We start from the raw sequence: 23781 nt of genomic DNA, 5'->3' as shown, positions 1-23781 counted from the left end.
ATTGATAACTATTAGGAACTAACACACGGTTTATAGTCCTGTAGAGGTATCAGTAGTGTTCCAATTTGTTTTATATTTCATTTAAACATGTAACTTGTTACTCAGTTAAATGGTAGTTTTTTAAATACCTTTTTAATGTTTTCCATGAATAATAGGACCAAAATGCATTGGTCCCAATATATCCCAATTAACCGCACTCCTCTGTATTTTAATACCTGACATTATGCACTGTAACCCTCAGTCCTCACAGTGGTCTGGGTCCCCTGTACACATTACCTTGTTGACAGGAAGGAAGCCCTTAGAATCCATATTGATTCCACTCTGCTTTAGGAATAATGTAGCTGGCACAACCCCTACAAGAAAAGAAGAATGATTTATGGCAAACCAACAGAGAAAACAATGCAGTATATAACTACAAGTAGCCACAGCACAATCTAGAAACTTCCATTTATTTCTGTTCACTCCATTACCTGGTACTCTAGAAGTCAAAGAGAAAGACAAGACTCAAGAGGGCACTCCATTCCACCACTGTCTGCCTGGACAAACTGTGACACTGCCTGCTAGAGCATAACCCTTCCCTTCTTCACCTTCACTAGAGCAATTCCGTGATAACCCACCAGGCACGAAAACAATAGGACTAGCTCAGTTCATTGAAGTGAGTGCAAAATAATATGACTGAAGTTAATGTGGGACATTAATTGATCACAGCTTGTGCAGGTTAAGTCAAAACACGATCTTGGCTCCATTTGAAGTGTTAACTTGCCAATTCTCAAGAATGTCTCAATGCATTCTCACCATGGAAGAAGTGAACTTGTAGTGTTTCCTGAATCTATGCACTCAGGTCTACAAATTGCTGGTAGAATAGCCACAAAAAAAGAGGTTCAAAGTGAGTATGTCCTCACTTTTACTTGAAGCTAAGACAACATCTCTACTACTAAGAGAAACTGCTCATCAGTTCTGGAGATCACTCTTACCAATTCCAACCACACAAACATCTGCTCGAAGGATTTTTCCACTTTTCAGAACAACTTCTTTCACCTTCATTAAAATAAAATAGAAAAGTGTCAGTAGTTGGATGATTTCTATAATAAATGCTATCTTCTCCAAGGTAGAACTCATGTTTTTGGAGTGTCAGGCTTTTACATTTTCTCCCTCTTTGATTTTCTGAGTCTTCTCCTGTCCTTGCTCTGCATCTACCTTCTTTCTTCTCACCACACCACACATTGCACCTCGGACATCTGACTCATAATTGCTTCTTCCTTTAACGTCAGGCGTTCTCTGCTTCTTTCCATAATGCTAAGCTGATAAAACTGCTACCCTGCCAAGACTGGGGATGCAGTCTCATGTCCAATATGTTTCTTGTCCACACAAAGATCCAACCTTTATCTGACCCATGATTGCAATACAAAATAGCGTTAATTATAACTGAAAAGACATGAAGGGAAAGGAAGATATTCTTGGAACCTGCATACAAATGCTTTTGTACCTTTCCATCCTGACCACGCAGCTCTGAGACCTCATTCTGCAGATAGAATTTCACCCGATTGGTCTCAAACATCTAAATATAGAAAAGAAAATGATCAATCATCTCCTAATGTTAGTGGTTGTAATTTAGGTAGACAATCCAGGCAAACAAATTGTTGAAGGACCTTAAAGGTGATTTTCTATTAGATTCAGAAAGAGTCTAAAACATTCCATTTGAAAAATATTCACTGTTGGACGCTTTAGGCAATACGTTGGCTAGAGATTTTACATGCAAGTTAATTTTTAACCAACTTGATGACAGCTGTAAGACTATATGCACCATTAAACATTATTCTCTACATTCCTGAGACATTTATTTGGTAGAGTGAAAGGAAAGGTGTTACTATTTATTCAGCTTGGACCCTGTAGTTCTTGTTATGATGCATTTCTGGGTTCTGCTTGCTTCTTTCTTGTTGCTATTTTGTGTGATTTTAATCGGGGCAGACTGGCTTTGCAAACAACACAGCGTTAGATTGAACTGAACAGAGTTGAACTGAACATTATGAGACTGTTTTGATGACTGTAGTTTGATGTTTTATATTCTGTGTTTTTTCACTCATTTTTGCCATTTCCATAATTTCTTCTTTTCTGTGCATCAGTGGTTTGATGATTTTCTTTGAATGAGTTCCATTGTTTAGTTTGTCTCATGGCTATTTGTGCAAAGATGAATCTCAGGGTTGTATACTGCATACACACTTTGGTAATTAATATACTTTGATTCTTTTTTTTGGGTTCCTTTTCCAACCTCAGAACATAAAGTGTTTTTATGGGTCATTAAGATAATTCTAAGGTGTTCTGTGACAGAATATTTTTGGCACATCAGATCATGAATTATTTTGTTCAATTTGCATTAAATATTTTTAATATAGTATTGTGAGAAAGGCTAGGTAATCTTGATTTTGGTAGGCATATAAATATTGACTCTGGGGAGTGACTGTGGGCATGCTATAGTGGCACAGGAAGCATGGCGACACTTGCAGGTGCTCCCAGCACATATTCAGACCGTTGGTCATTGACGCAAAACAGCACATTTCACCGTGCGTACGTGTGACAAGTAAGGCTAATATAACCATTGAGAATTTTTATCCTTTCCTAGGAGAGAGAGGTTCTTGTTTTAATTTCCTTCTTACAATAGTACTGTTCGAATATTACACTCATCTGCTTGAGTGCTCGATGCTGAGCTTGAATTGTCTTGATTCAGACAATGTTATTGCCACCAAGTCCAGGCTATGTCGTTGCCACTTCAATTCAGATGATAAAAACATACAACAGAGAATAATTTTAATTCCAAATCCATTTTGGACTAGTCCGTCAATATGCTTTTCAATGCTGTATATTTCCTTTGTCTCACCACTTACTTGATCTGTCCCAGTACATTAAAAGTCTAAAAGTCTCTCCAAAAAAGCTGCAGTCTTGTTCACTTGTGTTGGACAAGTCAACTCTTTACATCTCCATCACCTTCTCTCACTTACTTTCATTATGGATCGTCCAACCTTCTCTCCCAGCACCTTTCTAAAAGGGATGTTTTCAATGCCAATGACAGACACAGAGTGGGCTTTATCAGTGAGGTACGCAGCTACTTCCATCCCTGCAGAAAGCAAATAATACCATAATATACTTATTAGTCATGGAGCAACACAATGCAGATACAGATATAACACAAGTAAATACCCACCCAGCTAGTCCCAAATCTTTGTGTCTGGCCCATAACCCTCTAAGATCCACCCCTCCATGTACCTATCAAAGTGCTTCTTAAGTTATACCACTGTACCTGCATTAACTAGTTCCTCTGGCAACTCATTCCATACACTCACCACCCTTAAAAAGTTGCTCGCTGGTCCATTTTAAGTCTTTGCCCTCTGACCTAAATCTAGGTCTCCTGGTTCTGGACTCCTGCATTCACTGGAATTCAGAAAAATGAGGGGTGTTCTCTATGAAACTTATCAAATGGTGAAAGTCCTTGATAGAGTGGATGTTTCCTATGATGGGAGAGTCAAAGACCAGAGGACACAGCCCCAGAATAGAGGGGCATCCTTTTAGAACGAAGATGATGAGAAATTTCTAGAGCCAGTGAGTGGTAAAACTGTGGAATTCCTTGCCAAAGGCAGCTATGGAGGCCAAATCTTTATGTATATTTAAGGCACAGATTGATAAATTCTTGATTGGTCAGGGAATGAAGGGATACAAGGAGAAGGCAGCAGACTGGGGCTGTGAGGTAAAATAGATCAGCCATGATAAAATGGCAGAGCAGACTTGATGGGCCAAATGGCTTAATTCTGCTCCTAAGTCAGGCAAAGTTAGCAAGGTTCTGTGAAAGGGAAACCACGTTTGATCAATTTACTGAGCCTCCTTGAAGAAGTAAAGGGAACTAATGCATGTAGATTTCCAAAGGGTATTTCATAAGTTGCTGAATTGAAGGTTCTTGTGCAAAATATGAAGTTCGTGGTACCAGAGGTGGCACATTGACATGGACAGATAGGATGTAGCTGGCGTAAATGGGTATTTTTCTGGTTGGTATGATACATCAAGTGGCGTGCTACAAGGATTGGTGTTGATGCATCAGCTTCTTTTTACAGTTTATATACTTAACTTGGATGAAAGCTACAAAGGTTCCTTGTTAAAATTTGCTGATTACACAAAGATATGTATATTGTGAAGAGAGCATAGAGGCCAAAAGGAGATACTGATAGACTAAGCAAATAGGTAGAAATATGGCAAATGAAGCATAATATGGGAAAAACGCAAAATTATCCATTTCAACAGTTCAAATGAAAAAAAACATTCTGTAAATGGGAAGATATGAAGCAACTGGGAGTTCTAAGATGCAGAGGAACTTGGGTGTTCTAGTGCATAATTCACAGAAGGTTACACTGAAGAGACTCGATGGGCCACGAGCGACTCGCTGTAGTGAGGCTTGGGTCCTAAAGCGAGGTTCAATCTAAACGCCAGCCCATACTGATTGGAAAGGCAGCGTGTCAAGTGTTGGACAAGGTTGGATCGCTCTGGGTGCCCAGCTGATTTGGAGAGGTCGAGAACAATTGGCACCTGGGCCCGGGTCCTAGTGCGATTTTGGACAACTTAAACGCTGGCCCAGATAGTCTGGAGGCTTCTCACTTTGCAATGCTAAGGCTGTGAGTTTGCCCCCAGCTGCTGTGCTTCATGTCTGTGAACTTTGCGGTGATTTGCCCTGCTAATATGATGAACTTAATACCGAGGCTTTGGGCCGACTCTGGGCATTTGGATCTAAGGACGTAACTTGGTTCGGAATGCTGTTGTTGTTGCTTCTATTGTTTATATAATTTTGTGTTTTTTTTCTCTTTCTCTGTGGGAACTGGTGGATTGGTCTTATCTTTTTTTATTGTTTTTTTATTCCTCGCTTTGCCTGTAAAGAAACAAATCTGAAGGTTGTATAATTTATACATTCTTTGATAAGAAATGCACTTTGAAAAGGTTAATACACAGGACCAGCAATTAATTGGGAAAGCCATCACAGTGTGCTTGGTCATTTTTCAGAGACAGTTCAAAGGTTTGTTAGAGTAAAACCTGGAATGGTTGGGGTGTCTATTGAGGAAAGGTTAAACAGGTTAGATGTGTATCCACAGGAGTATAGAAGTGTTCAAGCTGACTTGATCAAAATATATAATATTAAGAAGGGTTTTGCAATATGGATGTAGAGAGGAAGTTTCCTCTTGAGGTTCTAAAACATGAAATCAATGCTTAAAAATAAGGGGTCACCCATTTATGATAGACAAGGTTCATTTTTTTCTCTCAGAGAGCTCTGAGCCTTTGGAATTCTGCTCTATGAAGGGTGGTGAAAATGAAGTCTTTGAAGGTTTTTAAAAATATAGATACTTGATAAGAAGGAATTGAATGTTTACTGTGGGTAGATGGAATTTAAGAGCTGTAGTTACATTCAAATGAAATCACCATTTATTAAATGCTGCTCTGCTGGGTGAGAAGCTGACAGTGATGCAGGTGGATGCTTCCCTGGTGTCATGGATTATTGATTACCTGACTGGCAGACCACAGTGCGTGTGCTTGCAACACTGTGTCAGACAGAGTGGTCAACAGCACTGGGGCTCCACAGGGGATTGTCCTGTCTCCCTTTCTCTTCACCATCTACACTTCGGACTTCAACTACTGCACAGAGTCTTGCCATCTTCAGAAGTTTTCTGATGACTCTGCCATAGTTGGATGCATCAGCAAGGGAGATAAGGCTGAGTACAGGGCTACGGTGGGAAACTTTGTCACGTGGTGCGAGCAGAATCATCTGCAGCTTAATGTGAAAAAGACTAAGGAGCTGGTGGTGGACCTGAGGGGGGCTAAGACACCGGTGACCCCTGTTTCCATCCAAGGGGTCAGTGTGGACATGGTGGAGGATTACTAATACCTGGGGGTACGAATTGACAATAAACTGGACTGGTCAAAGAACACTGAGGCTGTCTACAAGAAGGGTCAGAGCCCTCTCTATTTCCTGAGGAGACTGAGGTCCTTTAACATCTGCCAGACGATGCTGAGGATGTTCTATGAGTCTGTGGTGGCCAGTGCTATCATGTTTGCTGTTGTGTGCTGGGGCAGCAGGCTGAGAGTAGCAGACACCAACAGAATCAACAAACTCATTCGTAAGGCCAGTGATGTTGTAGAGGTGGAACTGGACTCTCTGACGGTGGTGTCTGAAAAGAGGATGCTGTCCAAGTTGCATGCCATCTTGGACAATGACTCCCATCCACTCCATAATGTACTGGTTAGGCGCAGGAGTACATTCAGCCAGAGACTCATTCCACCGAGATGTAACACTGAACGTCATAGGAAGTCATTCCTGCCTGTGGCCATCAAACTTTACAACTCCTCCCTCGGAGTGTCAGACACCCTGAGTCAATAGGCTGGTCCTGGACTTATTTCCACTTGGCATGCTTAACTTATTATTATTTAATTATTTATGGTTTTATATTGCTATATTTCTACACTATTCTTGGTTGGCGTGGCTGTAACGAAACCCAATTTCCCTCGGGACCAATAAAGTATGTCTGTCTGTCTGTCTGTCTGTAGAGCAGGTTTAGGAGCTCCACAATGGATATTCCCAAGCCTAGTTGTGAAAGGAGGAGGGTTGTGTAAAGAACTAGCAACCCCATCTGATAAAAACCCAGTGCTACAGAAATGCCAGCAGAAGCTCCAAAGACCTCATCCCTGGGAGAGGAAGGATCTTCGAAGATGGGCTACACCCAGGGACAATTTGGAAAACTGGCCCAGGACAGAGCACTCTATTGAGCTGCTGTCAGTGGTATATGTACCAGCTAAGAAGAAGAAGAAGAGGAGCAGATTTAAGGAGCCAGTTGGCCTACTTATATTTATAACTGATTTCATATGTAACCAGTATCTGGCTGCTCACAGTCAAATTATTCATGTGGATTCAAGTTTCCTGCCAATGATTATTCCCAGCAGTCTAATAGTCAATTTTTATTGAAGACCAATTCTGAATTATAGCTAAATTTTTGTCAAGTTTTTGTTTAATTAGTCAATGCTCAGTTGTTATTATTTCTCTGTGATTAATGTGGATTCACATTATGTACAAAACATGGAGGTACTTGTAACAAATGAAACTGAATATCTATAATTGCTGGGAAATGAACCGGTACTGAATTTTTGGCGTACTTGACCCGAGAGAGAGGTAAGGATCTTTTATCATTATACTTCAAGAAGGAATGTTTGAAGACTCAGAATGGAAGGAATTTAATCTGCTAGGTGGGGAATGCTTTGCAGACCTGAGCACGTGGCAAGTGTGCTAAATTGTGTTCTTCCTGAGCTGAAGTGATGAATGTCACTGTCTCAAGACCTGGTGAATTTTATCTTGAAGAGCAAGATCCAGTCAATTATTTTTTTTACAAAAAATGTAGAGAAGCATGGCTGTTGATATCATGTGATCTGCTAAGTGTTTTTTTGTATTTTTAGATTTTATTTCAGACTCCCAGCATATGCAGTCATTATGATAACATTTGAAGAGGCTTGTGTATTTACCTTGCGTGTACTGAGCTTGAAACTGTTACTCAAGTATCAGAAAGTTAAGCCATGGAATTTAATTCTGAGAAGCCTCATAGGCGTAGGTTGAAAAATAAGGAAGGTCCATAAGGTGTACCTATAAAAGAAGCTCCCACTATGACAGCGTTCCTATCGTTGGCCAGCTTGGCAATGCAGTTTGCATCCTCAGGTGTCCTGAGCTGATACACATTCTCTAAGTCTGCTCCTTGGCACTGGAGTGGTTTAGGCCTGAAATGCAAGCAATGAAATCCTCATAATGAAGTCCTTCGAAGGGAGGCAGTGGCATTTTTGTCTTTCCCCTCCCCCTCAGCCCAATTTGAAGAATGAATGGCAACCAATCAAGCATAACAAATGAATGGCTCTTTTTGTACATTAATCCTTGAGAAGAGATTATAAACATCAGCCATATGCATCATTTCTCCAGGACACAACAGCAGCATTTTGAACAATGTGTATCACTTAGTTTAAAATTGTTTAAAATTTCAAATGCTCCATAAAATGAGTGTGTAATATGTGTATTATGTGGTGAATTCTGATGCCCTTGCATATCAGCAGTTGTACTTATTTCAGTGTTGTTTAGCTTCAATGATGGATGTCAGTTGTTACTTGCCTTACTGAATGACAGTATACAAGAACTTATAACTATTCCGTAGACAATGTGTCTGGTGTAAGACCATAAATTACAGGAGCAGAATTAGGCCATTTGGCCCATCAATCCTGCTCTGCCATTTCATCATGGCTGATCCATTTTTCCTCTCAGTCCCAATCTCCTCCCTTTTCCCTGTATCCCTTCATGCTCTGACTAATTAAGAATCTATCAACCTCTGCCTTAAATATACCCAATCAAATGGCTTCCACATCTGGCTATGGCAATAAATTCCACAGATTCACCACTCTCCAGCTAACAAAATTTCACCTCATCTCCATTCTAAATGGATGTGCCTCTATTCTGAGACTGTGTCCTCTGGTCAGACTCCCCACCATTGAAAACATCCTCTCCACATCCACTCTATCAAGACCTTTCAACATTTGATACATTTCAATAAGGTTACCCCTCCTTCTCGTGAATTCCAGTGAGTAGACAACCAGAGCCATCAAATGCTCCTCATACAACAAGCCTTTCAATCCCAGAATCATTTCTGTGAACCTCCTTTTAATCCTCTCCAAAGTCAGCACATTCTTTCTTAAGTAAGGAGCCCAAAACTACTCACAATACTCTAAGAGCACTCACCAGAGCTTTAAAAAACCTAACATTACATCCTTGCTTTTATATTCTATCTACTCTTCTTAAAATGAGTGCTAACCTCATACTTGCCTTCCTCACCACCAACTCAACCTGCAAATTAACTTTTAGGGAATCCTGCATAAGAACTCCATTCATTTCTTCTTCTATGTTGCAGCTAAGGATGCTGCAAGGCTATAAGTAAGTGTGAATAAGAGGGAATAGAGTGGTAATGATGGCAGACTGTGGAAAGGTATGAGACATCACAGACATTTGAACCACACATGGAACAAGTCAAATGTTCCTGAGAATAAATGATAATATTGAGGAGGGGTGTAAAAAGAACTAAGCAACGTCACCACGTAGGACAAAGTGATCTTATTAATTGGACTTTTATATTCCAGTCCACTCGTAATCAATGCTAACATTGTATTTGTCTTCCTTACCACCAACTGAACCTGCAAGTTCACCTTTAGGGAATCCTGTGCAAGGACTCCCAAGTCCCTTTGCACCACTGAATTTTCTCCCCATTTAGAAAACAGCCTATGACTTTATTCCTTCTACCAAAGTGCATGACCAAACACTTCCTGACACTATATTCCATCTGCCAGTTCTTTACCCATTCTCTTAATCTGTCTAAGTCCTTCTGTAGCATCTCTACTTCCTTAACACTACCTGCCCCTTTATCTATCTTCATACTGTCGCAAATTTAGCCACAAAGCTATCAATTTTGTCAACCAAGTCAATGACATATAACATGAAAAGAAGCAATCCTAACACCTACCTCTGTGGAAAAACTCCAGTCATCATCAGCCAACTAGAAAAAGGTCCCTTTATTCCCACTCTTTGCCTTCTGCTAGTCAGCCAATCTTCTATTCATACTAGTAATTTTCCTCTAATATCATGGGCTCTTATCTGGGTTTAGCAGCCTCATGAGCAGCACCTTATCAATGGTCTTATGAAAATCCAAGTAAACAACATCTACTGACTCTCCTTTGTCTATCCTGACTGTTATTTCCTTAAAGAATTCCAACAAATTTGTCTGGAAAGATTTTTCCTTAAGGAAACCATACTGACTTTGGTCTATTTTATCATTTGCCTCCAAGTACCCGAAAACTTCATCCTTAAAAATGGATTCCAACATCTTCCCAACCACTGAAGTCAGGCTAACTGGCCTATAATTTCCTTTCTTCTGCACCCTCCCTTCTTAAAGAATGGAGTGACATTTGCAATTTTCCAGTCCTTCGAAACCATTTCTGAATCAAGTGATTATTGAAAGATCGCTAATAATGCCTTCACAGTCTCTTCAGCTATCTCTTTCAGAACCCTAGGGTGTAGTCCCTCTAATCCAGATGACTTATTATCTCTACCCTCAGAACTTTCAGATTCTCAACCACCTTCTCCTTGGTAATAAACACATTCACTTCTTCCTGACACTCCCAAATTTCTGGTATACTGCTAATGTCTTCCACAATGAAGATTGATGCAAAATACTTACTAAATTCATCTATCATTTCTTTGTTGCCCCATTACTACCTCTCCAGCATCATTTTCCAGTGGACTGATTTCCATTTTCTCCTCTCTTTTATTCTTTATACTGTATATCTGCAAAAACTTTTGGTATCCTCTTTTATACTAAACTATACCCCACTTCCATAATCCCTTTCAACCATAAGGTAAATAATTGGACTAACTTAGGATTTATTTTTACTCATTTTTCATAACTATGATGTATAAATAATTTAGACCAATATACATATCTAGAATTGAGTTAATGTAGAAGCAAATACCTCAATTCCCCTGCTCTTTTCATAACCAAGTAGTTTTGCAGCATATTTACTGAAGGAGATAGAAAGGTTGGACCACACCTTAAATGACTGAAATGTTTTAAAGTTCTTTAGCAGAACTGGGGATTATTTTTTACAGCTATCTTTCACAAACATCTTCCTATAAACAACAATGATATGAATGCCTTGTCCACCAGAAGAAGATGAGGTGCCAGTGAACAACACTACCAAGAGTGACATCCTCAAGATGGTTTATGAAGCTACTCTTTTGACTTATTTTACATCTTCCTTTTATTTCATATGTGATTCTGCTACTGCTGGAGCCTGTGATTTACATTCTGGCACTGTGTTTTCAGGTTGACTGAGTGATCTGGTGCTTTGCTGTCTCTGAGACAGTTCCACAAGATTGCAAGCATGGAGGCCATGAAACCTGGGGATGGGCCGCGTCCCATGATCAACTCCATTTCTCATAGATATCGCTACTGAAGCGCCGAGGAAGACTGAAATAATTTAGTAGGGTGTGAAGGGCGAGCGAGTATGCAGCACCGTCTATCAGCCTCTCATTCCAGACTGCTGGAGGAAGGTGTCTGCATGTGATGGTCTCTCTCTCCCTCTTGCTCACTGCTTCTGAGAAAAGATCCTTGCATTCCAATGATCCCTCTCTCTTCCTCGATGCTGTTGGAGGATGGCACCAGAGCAAGGTTTAATCAATGCAGTCTGTGGATTGGACTGTAATACAAGTTATGACGTGTTTCTAGTTTTCCTGGTCACTCCTTTTTTGCAGCTAATATTAGGCGATTTTGAATTGCGGTGGCCTGCAGATAAAGAACTCTGAGCTGAACTGAAATATACCTTTCGATTTGGAGTTTTATATGCTGTGTTTTTCATTCATTTTTTGTTGTCGTTTGCACAATTTTTTTTGCACCTGGGAGGAAGGTAGGGGTTGATGATTTGACGTCTTTTTTCTTTGAAAGGGTTCCATGGTTCTTCCTTGTTTCATGGCTGTCTGTGGGGAAGATGAATCTCAGGGTTGTATGCAGCATACATCCTTTGAAACCTTTGAATCTATATTTTGTGATGCTATATGAGAATAAAGAATTTGTTATTCCTCCTTTTATAATGCCACAAAATCTTTAATATTCTGATAAGTAGGCTGCTGGAAGTCTAATTGATAGTTCTGTCAAACTGAGACAATGGCCTTCAGAACAGTGTGAAGGACATGCATTCGTATTGTCAGGGTAACCCAATATTATGGGCGGAGTTACCCCGATACCAGTGAGTCTAGGAATATGTTATACTAGACTTCTATAATCATTCTCCCCACTAACTAGCTCACTCCCATCACCACTAACCTCTGGTTTTATGTGAAATCAAAATGATGCAAACTCAGCTGCTGCTTACCTGCTTCCTGTTGCAATCAGCAATTTGTTGTACTCCATCTTAAGACTGTCCTTAAAGTGGACCACCTTATTCTTCACATCCACCGAGACCACCTGAAATAAAGGAGCATTAAAGGTCATTCTGATGCACACGGTCATAGTAAGAAATATCCTCTCATGTATAGCAACAGTTTTTCTCACAGAATGTGCAGAACCTTATAATTCCACACATCATAATATTTCCACTTGTGCAGAAGTATGTAAGGACAAAATTTGGATTGGTTATGAGGTTGCTACTGTCAAACAGCTTGAAAATATTCATCTCTATGAGAATGAGGATGGAGAATGTGAATGGAAGATCATATTGTGAGTTGCAGTGAGAATAAAAGAAATTGGAATACTGCAAAAGGGGATGCAAGATGTGACTGAAAGTTGCAGGAAGGATGGGTATTAGCAGAAAACAGCTACTTTGATCTCTTACCTCCCTTCCTGTTTGCACTTCAATGTCATACTGTGATAAGAATTCTTTGGAGCGGAGAGCGATCTGCTCAGCCTGGCATTCAAGGGACTGAAACACAAGGACCAACTATGAATACCATGAGGAAATTGTAATCATACAGGACTTGCTGCTCTGTCAACCTTATCTTCCATAGGTTGACAGCTTTTCTTATTAAAACTAGATGCACATAAAGTCACAGGATAAACCAAGGGACACATGTTGCATTTATATTCAACAAAACACACCCTCCCTACACCAAATGGGTAACCTCACCCACCTTGACAAAAAAGGGAGATGGGACAGTAGCTACAATTTTCCTCCAACCTGCATAGTTTCCTGATTTGTAAATTCCACTCTATCCCTGATTCTTCATCGCAGAGTGTGGCAACAAATACACAAGAATGGAAGAGTTTCAAGAGATTGACTTGATACCATATAGCTCGAAATGAAATTTTCTAAAAAGTCTCAATACAACTACGGTTGAAGTTAATCCTCAGATATAAATGCAAGTCAGACCAGGAAGCTGGAGGAGATTCTGACTGCTGACAATGATGAAAATGAAAGGAAGCAGATCAGCTACAGTTACATTAAAACTGGTATTCAATTTTCTGGAAGTCAAAAATAGGACAAGGGTTGACAACCAAAACTGTCTATTTATTTATTGAGATACAACAGGTAATAGGCTCTTACAGCCCTTCAAGCTGTGGTCACGGGGAGAATGTCCAAACTCCTTCCAGGCAGCGGTGGGAATTGATCCCAGGTCACTTGTACTGTAAAGCGTCATGCTAACCACTACTCTACTGTGCTGCCCCAAACTGTTCCCATACATCTCTGCCTCCAGGGCGCTTCAGGATGCTTTGTTTTCGAATATACTTTTGGACAACAAATTAGATTCAGCCATGCAGATAGATCTCACAAGAGCACTTGAACTCTCTTACCAAGGTTGGATAATAAGCTGACCTCAGCCAGCATGAGGAACATAGGACCAGGCCCTAGCCTCGGCAATTTAGGGTCAATATATAAACAAGTTAGCCAGGTTTCTCAGCTTCCCACACCAGAAGATGATACCCATTTGAAAGACCATGGAAGTTATTTTATCTGTGGACAACTGAGTACAATTGGTGATAACAAATCAACTGCTCGATTTTGATAGGTGTAATTTTCTTTTGATTAGAATGAGAAGAGAAACTTTGAGCATGGTGTACAATTTTGATATTGGCTACTTGTTTAACACCACAGCCTAGAGATAATATAACCCATCCTGTGTGCTAACACAGATCCTGATGCAACTGAAGGAACCAGAGCCTGTTGACATTCATTGTGTGGGCAAATGCATGAGGAATGGTTCCATACATAGACTGCAGCAGTAAGCCTACCTGTCAAAGATCTCCATCTTCTGAAGACAAAAAAACGAAAAAGAAAAATGGATGAACTGTACTCACAAAATATTTTAAAAGCAACTGGCAGGGTGGCAATTAAAGCCAGGTCAAAACCTCTGTAAATACCCCAGATTACAACGGAACACAATAAGACACTGTTTGCTGCTGGCTTATGCTGGTCACTCACTGGAAGATAGGAACAAAAGTAGGCCATTCAGCCTATTTAGCTTGTTTTCTTTTGGCATCCAAAGAAATGATGGCTGTTTTATGCCTTTGCCCCATATCCCAAGATACCTTTACTGAACAAAAGTTGACCATGGCTCATTTTAAAGCTCATTTTCTAGTTATTACTGGAGCCACAGGATTCCTATGAAGGAATTAATCAAGGTTTCCACTACCTTTCATGTGAAAAACAGCACCTCCTGGATTCCTTCTCAAATGCCAAGACCTGATTTTAAGATTTTGGCATCTTGTTCCAAATTTCCAAAAAACTTTTTCTGAATCTACCTTCTAAATTGGTTTAGAATTTTAAATAGTTTGATCAGATCACACACCAGTTTTTCAAACTTGTGGCAATACTTAGCAAATTTACAATTTAATATAATGTAAAACTTTTAATCCAATATGATCCTGGTGAATTTGCACTGCAGACTTTCCATGAACATTTTTTCTTCCAGGAAACTGATAAAAAGGTTATTTAGGAACACTGTCTTCCCAATGCAGATCAGCATCTCCAAGTAAAAGTTGCTATGTTCGTTATTGACCATACATGTCATATTAGGTCAAGGTTATGGATTGTTGCTTTTAGATACAGATACAAACCTTACTTAGTTTAGGCCTGTCATAGGGCAGGTGTGTCTCCATCGTGCATATTACAATCCGCTCAGCGAAGCCTTCCTGCCTCAGTGTTTCTGCACAGACCAATCCAGCTGGACCTGCAGTGAATGAGTTATTATCAAAACAAACACAATTTCTAATTACAATAGAGTTCAACTTTAAGATGATAAATGTCCCAAACAGACCAATTGACAAATTGTTACCTAACCAATGAAGGAGATATTAGAAAATCAAACTATTGCACCTACACTAAAGCTAAAATAAGAAAATTGAAAAAGGTATGTTTTCATGATTTTCCCCAAGAAGCAGAGAGGAGTAAAGTGGTAGAGTTTAGGGACAGAATGGCAGCACTTGTACCCCAGATAGCAGAAGATGGAGCTACCATTAATAGATCATGGAGAGGGGAAGATGCTCAGATAGAAATACAAGCACACAATTTTCAGATAATTGTGGGCCTTTGAAAGCTATTGTGCTTATACAGATGGAGAACATCAGACAGGTGAGAGCAGTGACAGATTTCATTTTTAAAAAATGCCACTTGCTAAAGAGAAATTTAAAAAATAACAAATGCAGAAAATAACTCAGCAAATCAGGCAGCATCTGTGAAGATAAAAAAAAGTTAGCTCTTCAAGTTGATGACTCTTTTTCAAAGCCAAGGAAAGGTAAAGATCAACATGTTCGAACTTGCAGAGAAGGAACAGAGGGTGGAGACAATAGCAGGATTTTTGTGAAAGAGGAAGCCAGGAGAGAGCCTAAGATATACATTGGTAAACACGAGGAAATCTGCAGATGCTGGAAATTCAAAGAACACACACACAAAATGCTGGTGGAACACAGTCGGGCCAGGCAGCATCTATAAGGAGAAGCACTGTCAGGACGAAGGGTCTCGGCCCGAAACATCGACAGTGCTTCTCCTTACAGATGCTGCCTGGCCTGCTGTGTTCCACCAGCATTTTCTGTGTGTTGATATACATTGGTGGTGCCCACTTAATAGAGAATGGTGAAGGTTTGTTAAATACAAATGATCGATCTTAAAGAGAAGCAAATAGGAAATGAATGAAAAATGAGGAGACTGGAAAAAAACAGATAATAAAACGCATAAAGCTGGAATTACACCGAAGAAGCAAAACACCAAAAACAGAAATCTTCACGAAATGCAAAAAATGACTGAAATCCTGAGCAGGTCAGATAGCATCTGAAGAACATGAGAAGAACATTAATGTTCAGTAATAAGAAATATCCACTTTTGCTATAACCTGTAAGGCTAGATGCCTGAAACTGTCAAATTCAATGGCAAGTCCTGAGAGCTTTACTGTATCAAGTTGAAAGATGAGATGTTTATGCAGCATTTTACTGAAACAGTACAAGCGGCCAAAAGCAGAGAAATCAAGAAATAGCGTAGGATGAAGAGCAAAATGACAAATAACAGGACATTTACAGTAATCCTTGCCAATTCAATAGAGAGGTTTACAAACCACTGGGTCTTTTTTTTTGCCATTCTATAGATGTTTACCTACTGAATATTTCTAGCATTCTCTGATTTTATTTTAGATTTTCTGCATCAACACTGTTTGATACTTAATAGCTTTATTTTTCTCACTCCTGCTTTCATTATCTCATTTATTATAACCCTCAAGACAAGTTATTAGCGAATAACACACCTTCACCTCCCTCTCAAACAGCACCTGTTATTTTAGCCAATTAGGTTTTCTTGATCTTTACCATATCAATGAATCCTTTTCTTCTCACCACTCCTCCCTCTTCTTTGCAAAAAAACACATTTGAATCCCAGTACTTCTGAGAAGCCATTGCTCTAAAATTTCTACTGTTTCTCTCTCCACAAATATTACCCAATCTGAATCCTCCATTTTTATTTGAAATTCCACTCACTATACAGAGTGGAATTTAGTCAAATAAGTACCACATTCTTAGATCCTTTTGCAGGCTAAAGATAAAAGAGATAGGAAGCTCTAACACCTTAGTTCAAAATCCTTTTACAACATTATTGAGCAAAACCCTATTGATGTGCAATTTTTAATTATTTACTGAGCAAGTATCTATGACTTCTTACACACACTTCCATCACCCTTCACATAAAAATTTGATTAGAAACTTTCTTTTGAAAGACAAGATTAGTATTTTAAGCAATGTTCCTTTCATCAGATGGGAAAAAAATCTTTATCTACCTGACCAATTTCTTTAAAGATTCTTAAAATAAATTCAATCTTCCTTTACCTTTTCAAATTACTTTGAAGATCTGGTAAATAAACAAAAGAAGCCTGGTGTTAAAATACCCCTTTGAGTGTGCAATCTGTCAAGCCTGTGTTTATAATACTTCATTGTCTAGCCCTTGGGACCCTGGTAACATAAGTATGGTCAAGTATGACACAGTATACCCTTTTAGGTAAAAAGATGAAATCTGCACACAATTCTCTGAAAGCAGTCTCACCTAGGCCATACATAATTGTAATAAGCTACTTTATCACAATAAAAGCTAACTTGCTATTTGTATTTTTAACTGCCTGTTGCAGCTATATCTCTCTCCATAGTGTACAGTAGTCTGGCCTGCCATTAGAAACATGTAACACACACAAAGAAGCATAATCTAATTCTAGCTGCAGCATTACTTCAAAGTTAATTTGTCCTCTATCCAGAGATGCCACCTAGCCTGCTTAGTGTTTCCAGTATTTGCTACTTTTATTTAAGATTTCCAGCATCTGTGGATTTTTGGTTTACATTTCAGTGACTTATGTCGAGGAGACCCTATTGTAATGAGAGATGCAGAGGAACTGAATGCGTATTTTGTATCAGTCTTCACAGTGGAAGATGTCTGCAGTATAACGGACATTCAAGAGTGTCAGAGAAGTGAAGTTTGTGCAGTGAAAATTATGACTGAGAAGGTGCTCAGGAAGCTTAATGGTTTGAGGATGGATAAATCTCCTGGACCTGATGGACCTCAGGTTCTGTAGGAAGTAGTTGGAGAAATTGTGCAGGCATTAACGATTATCTTTCAAAAATCGATAGATTCTGACATTGTACCAGATGACTGGAAAATTGCAAATGTTGCTCCACTATTTAAGAAGGGTGGGAGGCAGCAGAAAGGAAACTATAGACCTGTTAGCCTGACATCAGTGGTTGGGAAGTTGTTGGAATCAATTGTTAGGGATGAGATTACAGATTACCTGGAGGCACATGACAATATAGGCCAAAGCCAGCATGGTTTCCGGCCTGACTAACCTACTGCAATTCTTTGAGGAACTTACAGGCAGGGTAGACAAAGGAGATGCAGTAGACGTGGTGTACTTGGATTTTTATAAGGCCTTTGACAAGGTGCCACACGTGAGGCTGCTTAGCAAGATAAGAGCCCATGGAATTACAGGGAAGTTACTAGCAAGGGTCGGCAGAAAACACAGTGTGAATAAAGGGATCCTATTCTGGCTGGCTGGTTCCACAGGGGTCGGTGTTGGGACCTGCTTTTTACGATGTATGTTAATGATTTGGATGATGGTATTAATGGATTTGTGGCTAAATTTGCCAATGATACAAAGATAGGTGGAGGAGCGGATAGTGCTGAGGAAACAGAGAGCCTGGAGAGAGACTTAAATAGTTTAGGGGAATGGGCAGAGAAGTGGCAAATGAAATACAATGTTGGAAAGTGTACGGTCATGCACTTTGGTGAAAAAAATAAATGGGCAGACTATTACTTAGATGGGGAGAAAATTCAAAATGCAGAGATGCAAAGGGACTTGGGAGTCCTTGTGCAAGATACCCTAAAGGTTAACCTACAGGTTGAGTCAGTTGTGAAGAAGGTGAATGCAATGTTGGCATTCATTTCTAGAGGTACAGAGTATAAGAGCAGGGATGTGATGTTGAAACTCTATAAGGCACTCGTGAGACCACAGTTGAAATATTGTGTGCAGTTTTGGGCTCCTTATTTTAAAAAGGATATACTGACATTGGAGAGGGTTCAGAGAAGATTCACGAGAATGATTCCAGGAATGAAAGGGTTACCATATGAAGAACGTCTGGTAGCTCTTGGGCTGTATTCCCTGGAGTTCAGGAGAATGAGGGGGGATCTCATAGAAACATTCCAAATGTTAAAAGGCCTGAACATATTAGATATTGCAAAGTTATTTCCCATGGTAAGGGATTCTAGGACAAGAGGGCATGACTTCAGGATTGAAGGACGTCTATTTAGAATTGAGATGCGGAGAAACGACTTCAGTCAGAGGGTGGTAAATCTGTGGAATTTGTTGCCACGAGTGGCTGTGGAGGCCAAGTCATTGGGAGTACTTAAAGCAGAGATGGATAGGTTCTTGATTAGCCAGGACATCAAAGCGTATAGGGTGAAGGCAAGGGAGTAGGGATGACTGAAAGAATTGGATCAGCCCATGATTGAATGGCGGAGCAGGCTCGATGGACTGAATGGCCTACTTCTGCTCCTATATCTTATGGTCTTATGAACACATTGAACAGCAACATTTAATTAATCAGTCACCTATTTCTAAAATATTCTGCTTTCTGTGCATATAAGTTCCACAGAAAGCACATTTTCCATGTAATATTCTATCAGCCATCTTCTTGCTCACTCAGTTTGTTTATATTCACTTCAAACTTCTTTACATACCCCTCATTATTCAAAATCCCACCTAGCTTTTCAACTTGGGAAGTATAACACATAGTTCCCTCAGCCCAAACATCCATTCTTGCTGTAACCTAGCCACCTCCTACCAATTCAACCTGAATCTATTTATTCCCACTCCCTGCTTTTCGTGTGTTAACTAATTCTCTATCCATATGCTATGATCATGTCAAAACATTACCCCTAACTCCACTTTCTGGGGTCTTGCTGTCCAACCTCCTGAGTGGCACAACACTGAAGGCCTTCTGAAAGTGTAAATGCAAAACATACATTGATTCTTTATTATTTAATCTACTAATTAAAGCCACAACGAATTCTAATAGATGACTCAAATACAATTTCCCTCTTAAAAATTCATTCTGAAAGTTTTATATAAATGCAATTTCTTCCTTTTGGTGCAGTCCACATCACTTTCCCTTGCCCAATGTATGGCATGGTTTCACATGTGTGTTATCCTGTCTTGAGAACTTACCTGCCCCAATGATAAGCACATCGGTGTTGCTGAAACTGTTGTCACTCAAATTCGAACACCTGGCCATCCATTTCACCCGTTTCTGTGACTGGAGAGCCTGAGGTCAAAAGGGTAGAAGTCACAATAATGAGAGTATTGTAAAGAGAAGGGTTTCTTCATACTTGTTCACTATCATAGCTGCACACTACAGAGAAGCAGATCAGTGGTACAATGGTGCAAGAGATCACATTATCACAGGAAGCAAATAGGTATCAGTATTCTCAGCAATACTCTCTCTGTCATCACGCTTACCAACACATGAATGATAAAGTGCAAATAAGATACACAAGAATGTTGCAAGGCTTCAAGGGCCTGAGTTTCAGGGAGACATAGAGAAGTACGGGCCCTTGGGTCCACAATGTTGTGCAGACATTTTAACCTACTTCAACATCAATCCAATACTTCCATTCCACATAGCCCTCTTTCATCTGTGTGTTTATCTAAGAGTTTCTTAAATCCCTGCAGAACACCACTAGTCACCAACCTCCAGGCAGAATATGCTCCACCTACAACACCATCTGTGGACAAGCCCATTCTGAATCTACACAGTTAAGTTTCTCTGGATCGGACTTCCGGTAAGATGGCGATTGTTTAGTTGCTCCGAACTTTTGCTCTGTTATTCTTCTTACCTTTGCACTATGTGTCTCCCTTCTTAAACCTTAGTTAGGTATTTTATTAGTTCTCTTCTACCTGCCTGCAAACACATCTATCTTATAATGGCTACCAAAAGTACTAAAACCGGGAAAAAGGAAACTTCTACGGCTTTGTCGGCTGACATTCTCGCTGTTCTGGAACAACATCGACAAGATACTTTAATGGATTTTAGAAGTGAATTTAGAACTTCTTTCAACCAGCTGAATGTCAAACTGGATCAGATTAATGCTAGAGTGGATGATCACGCTGAACATTTATCTCGCATTGATGTAACTTCTGAAGATTTAAAACGCCATGTTCAATATCTTGAAACTCTCTGCTCCAACCTAGAGAAGAATAGTAAACTTTTTTCCAAAATGGTGGATCTTGAAAATCAGAGCAGACATTGCAATCTACGAATTCTTGGTTTGCCAGAGGCCACCGAAAAGGGCTCTCCCGTTGAATTTTTTTCCAAGTTTCTCTGTGAGATTTTCGGGAAAGAATTTTTTCCGACTCCACCTGAGCTTGAATGGGCACACAGGATCTATGTTCCTCGAGCAATTCTGGGTTCCCGCCCACGGCCAATTATTTTATGCTTTCATCAATACCAGGTGAAAAACCGTTTGATTATGGAGGCACGCCGCAGAGGTACTTTTGCCTTTTAAAATACGGTCATTCGTTTAGTGGAGGATTTCGCCCCCCAGGTTCTGAAGATGCGTGCTGAGCTTAAAGGTGTAATGAAAGTGCTTTTTGATCGCGGATTCAGACCCTCTCTCCGAAATCCAGCCGATCTTCGAATTACGCTTACTACTGGAGATTATAAGTGGTTTAAATCAGTGAAGGAGGCTGAGGCGTTTGTTGGAAGTCTTCCAGCCACCTCGTCTTCTTCGGAACCGGCCTGACCTTCTAAAATGGTTGATAAGTATTTCTCGAAGTAAAACTATTTTTTCCGAACTCAGACTTTACTTGAATAATTCAGTCATTATCTATTGAAACTCTAAGGGCTGTAGTCAATCTCTCCCTGGACTTGGTGCATTTTTTCTAAATAGATAATTTAAGTTTAATGTTTCTCTGCGAACAAATAGATTTTACCTGTGTAATCTATTTTATTTTTGTATAACCTTATCTATAGAGAGCTACAATTGTCTTTAACTTGTTTTGGAGGTTTGGAGTTTTTATTGAAGACCTCCCTGTTGGTTGATTCATAGTTTAAGTTTTGCTTTTTTTTTCTGTAAATGGTTGATAAGGACTATCTTTGAATTTTATAATTTCCCCCTTTTCTCCCTCTTTTTTTTCTTTTAATCTTTTATAATTTTTTCGCAGGTAGGTTAGTTTTAGTTTTCTTCTGATTTTCTTTGTATTAAGTTTTATACTTCTATTGAAGTTGTTCCTATTTATAATTCTGTTTTCTAGTGCATAAATTAGTTATTATTTGTTATATTATTTATACGGAACTTTTGTTAACGACACAGAACTGGAAGTCATACTTGGGTTAATTTTTTTGGTAGAGCTAGCTGCTTTTTTAGGTAGCCGTCTAATTTTGGGTTGCGAGGGGGAGTGGATTCTCCAGTTCCAACACTATTCATTGTTTCTTTTGTTTTCCTTTGTTATTCAGGACATGTCTCTGTTTTGATTCTACGGATCTATGTTTACATTTTTGCTCCCTGACTGTTATTGTACTGCTTGATTTTTTATATGCCTGCTACCTTCTATGCACTAACAATTGATAATGGTTAATTCACTTAAATTTGTGAGCTGGAATGTAAAGGGATTGAATCATCCTGTTAAAAGAAGGAAGGTCTTCTCGCATATTAAACAACTCAAAGCTGACATTGCTTTCCTTCAAGAAACTCATATTCGTAGTTTTGATAATTCTCGGCTTCTGTCAAAGTGGGCGGGTCAGCATTTTCATTCATCCTTTGCTGCCAAAGCTAGGGGGAGTCTCCATCCTTATTAATTCAAATATTCCTTTTGAACTCCATAATAAGATATCTGATACAAATGGCCATTTTATTATTGTTTCTGGTAAATTATACAATACTAAGGTTGTACTAGCAAACCTGTATGCTCCCAATTTTGATGATGTTAATTTTTTTGAACGTTTTTTCTCCTCGCTACCAGATTTAAACTCATACTCTCTTATACTGGGTGGCGATTTCAATTGTTGGTTAGATCCTAATTTGGATCGATCGTCCTCTGTTACTAGACTACTTACTAAATCTGCCTTAGCTATCCACTCTTTTCTAATTATGGTATCTCTGATATATGGCGTTTCCTTCATCCCACTAAGAGAGACTACTCTTTTTTTTCACATGTTCACCATTACTAGAATTGACTACTTTTTATTCGATAATCAACTTATTCCATTTGTCTATTCCTGTGACTATCAGAGTATACTGATTTCTGACCATGCCCCAATTACTTTGTCTTTAAATTTTCCTGGTCTCCCTCAGAGGAATAAACACTGGCGTTTTGACTCGACTTTATTATCGGATGATGATTTTCTAAAATTTATTAAGGATCAGATAACCTTTTATTTTAACACCAATACATCATCTGAAATGTCATCCCAGATTGTCTGGGATGCCATGAAAGCATATTTGAGGGGTCAAATAATCTCCTATACAGCAAATCTTAATAGAAAGTCCTGTGCAGATCGATTAGACCTCATTAATCAGATTAAAGAATTGGATCAACTGTATGCTCAAACTAAGAATCCTGAATTATACAAGAAGCGTGTAGAACTTCAAACTAAATTTAATCTTCTGTCTACTCAACCTGTCGAACGCCAACTTCTTGAAAGTAAGAGTCGCTTCTATATTCATGGTGACAAATCTGGTAAATTTCTAGCCAATCAGCTGAGACGTTCCAAAGCCAAACAACATATTACAAAGATCCGGAAGGAGAATGGAGACTTTACATCGGATCACTTAGAAATCAATGACGCATTTAAAATTTTCTATTCTCGACTTTATTCCTCTGAATCTTTGAATGACAATATCTCTGTTGATCACTTTTTAAATAATCTGAATATTCCTTCGCTTTCATCTGATTTTAAAGCTAAACTTAATGTGCCTATTTCATCAGAAGAAATATCTTTTGCAATTTCTGCATTGTCTTCAGGGAAATCTCCTGGACCTGATGGGTTCCCCGTAGAATTTTATAAATCATTCTCTTCACTTCTTTCCCCTCAGTTATTCTCAGTATTATCTGACTCGTTTAATTACGGTAAATTGCCACCCTCTTTTAATGAGGCATCTATTATTCTTTTATTAAAAAAGGGTAAAGACCCAACAGAGTGTTCCTCGTATAGGCCGATTTCTTTGCTCAAT

The 23781-nt window shown here is 39.3% G+C and overlaps 1 protein-coding gene and 1 long non-coding RNA gene across 9 annotated transcripts in view; one reads left to right on the top strand and one right to left on the bottom strand.

The window, feature by feature from the left end:
• Positions 1-11659, top strand: part of LOC140738224 (uncharacterized) — a 203174-nt gene extending 191515 nt beyond the window's left edge. The window contains exon 5 of the long non-coding RNA XR_012101337.1: positions 10926-11659. This is a non-coding gene — a long non-coding RNA (uncharacterized lncRNA). The remainder of the gene's footprint in view (positions 1-10925) is intronic.
• The window catches only part of aifm3 (AIF family member 3), a 254504-nt gene that overhangs the window by 135917 nt on the left and 94806 nt on the right, over positions 1-23781 (bottom strand). For all 8 annotated transcript variants that reach the window (XM_073065336.1, XM_073065339.1, XM_073065340.1 and 5 more), the window contains 9 exons: positions 19778-19874; positions 14649-14761; positions 12430-12516; positions 11971-12062; positions 7658-7788; positions 2997-3112; positions 1487-1558; positions 975-1038; positions 277-353 (listed from right to left, as the gene is read on the bottom strand). In XM_073065336.1, coding sequence (XP_072921437.1) covers positions 277-353; positions 975-1038; positions 1487-1558; positions 2997-3112; positions 7658-7788; positions 11971-12062; positions 12430-12516; positions 14649-14761; positions 19778-19874 — 849 coding nt within the window. The remainder of the gene's footprint in view (positions 1-276; positions 354-974; positions 1039-1486; positions 1559-2996; positions 3113-7657; positions 7789-11970; positions 12063-12429; positions 12517-14648; positions 14762-19777; positions 19875-23781) is intronic.

This window comes from Hemitrygon akajei, chromosome 14 (genome assembly GCF_048418815.1).
Source record: "Hemitrygon akajei chromosome 14, sHemAka1.3, whole genome shotgun sequence".
NCBI lineage: Eukaryota > Metazoa > Chordata > Chondrichthyes > Myliobatiformes > Dasyatidae > Hemitrygon > Hemitrygon akajei.
The sequence above is the reverse complement of the archived record's forward strand: the minus strand, read 5'-3'. Positions and strand labels throughout refer to the sequence as shown.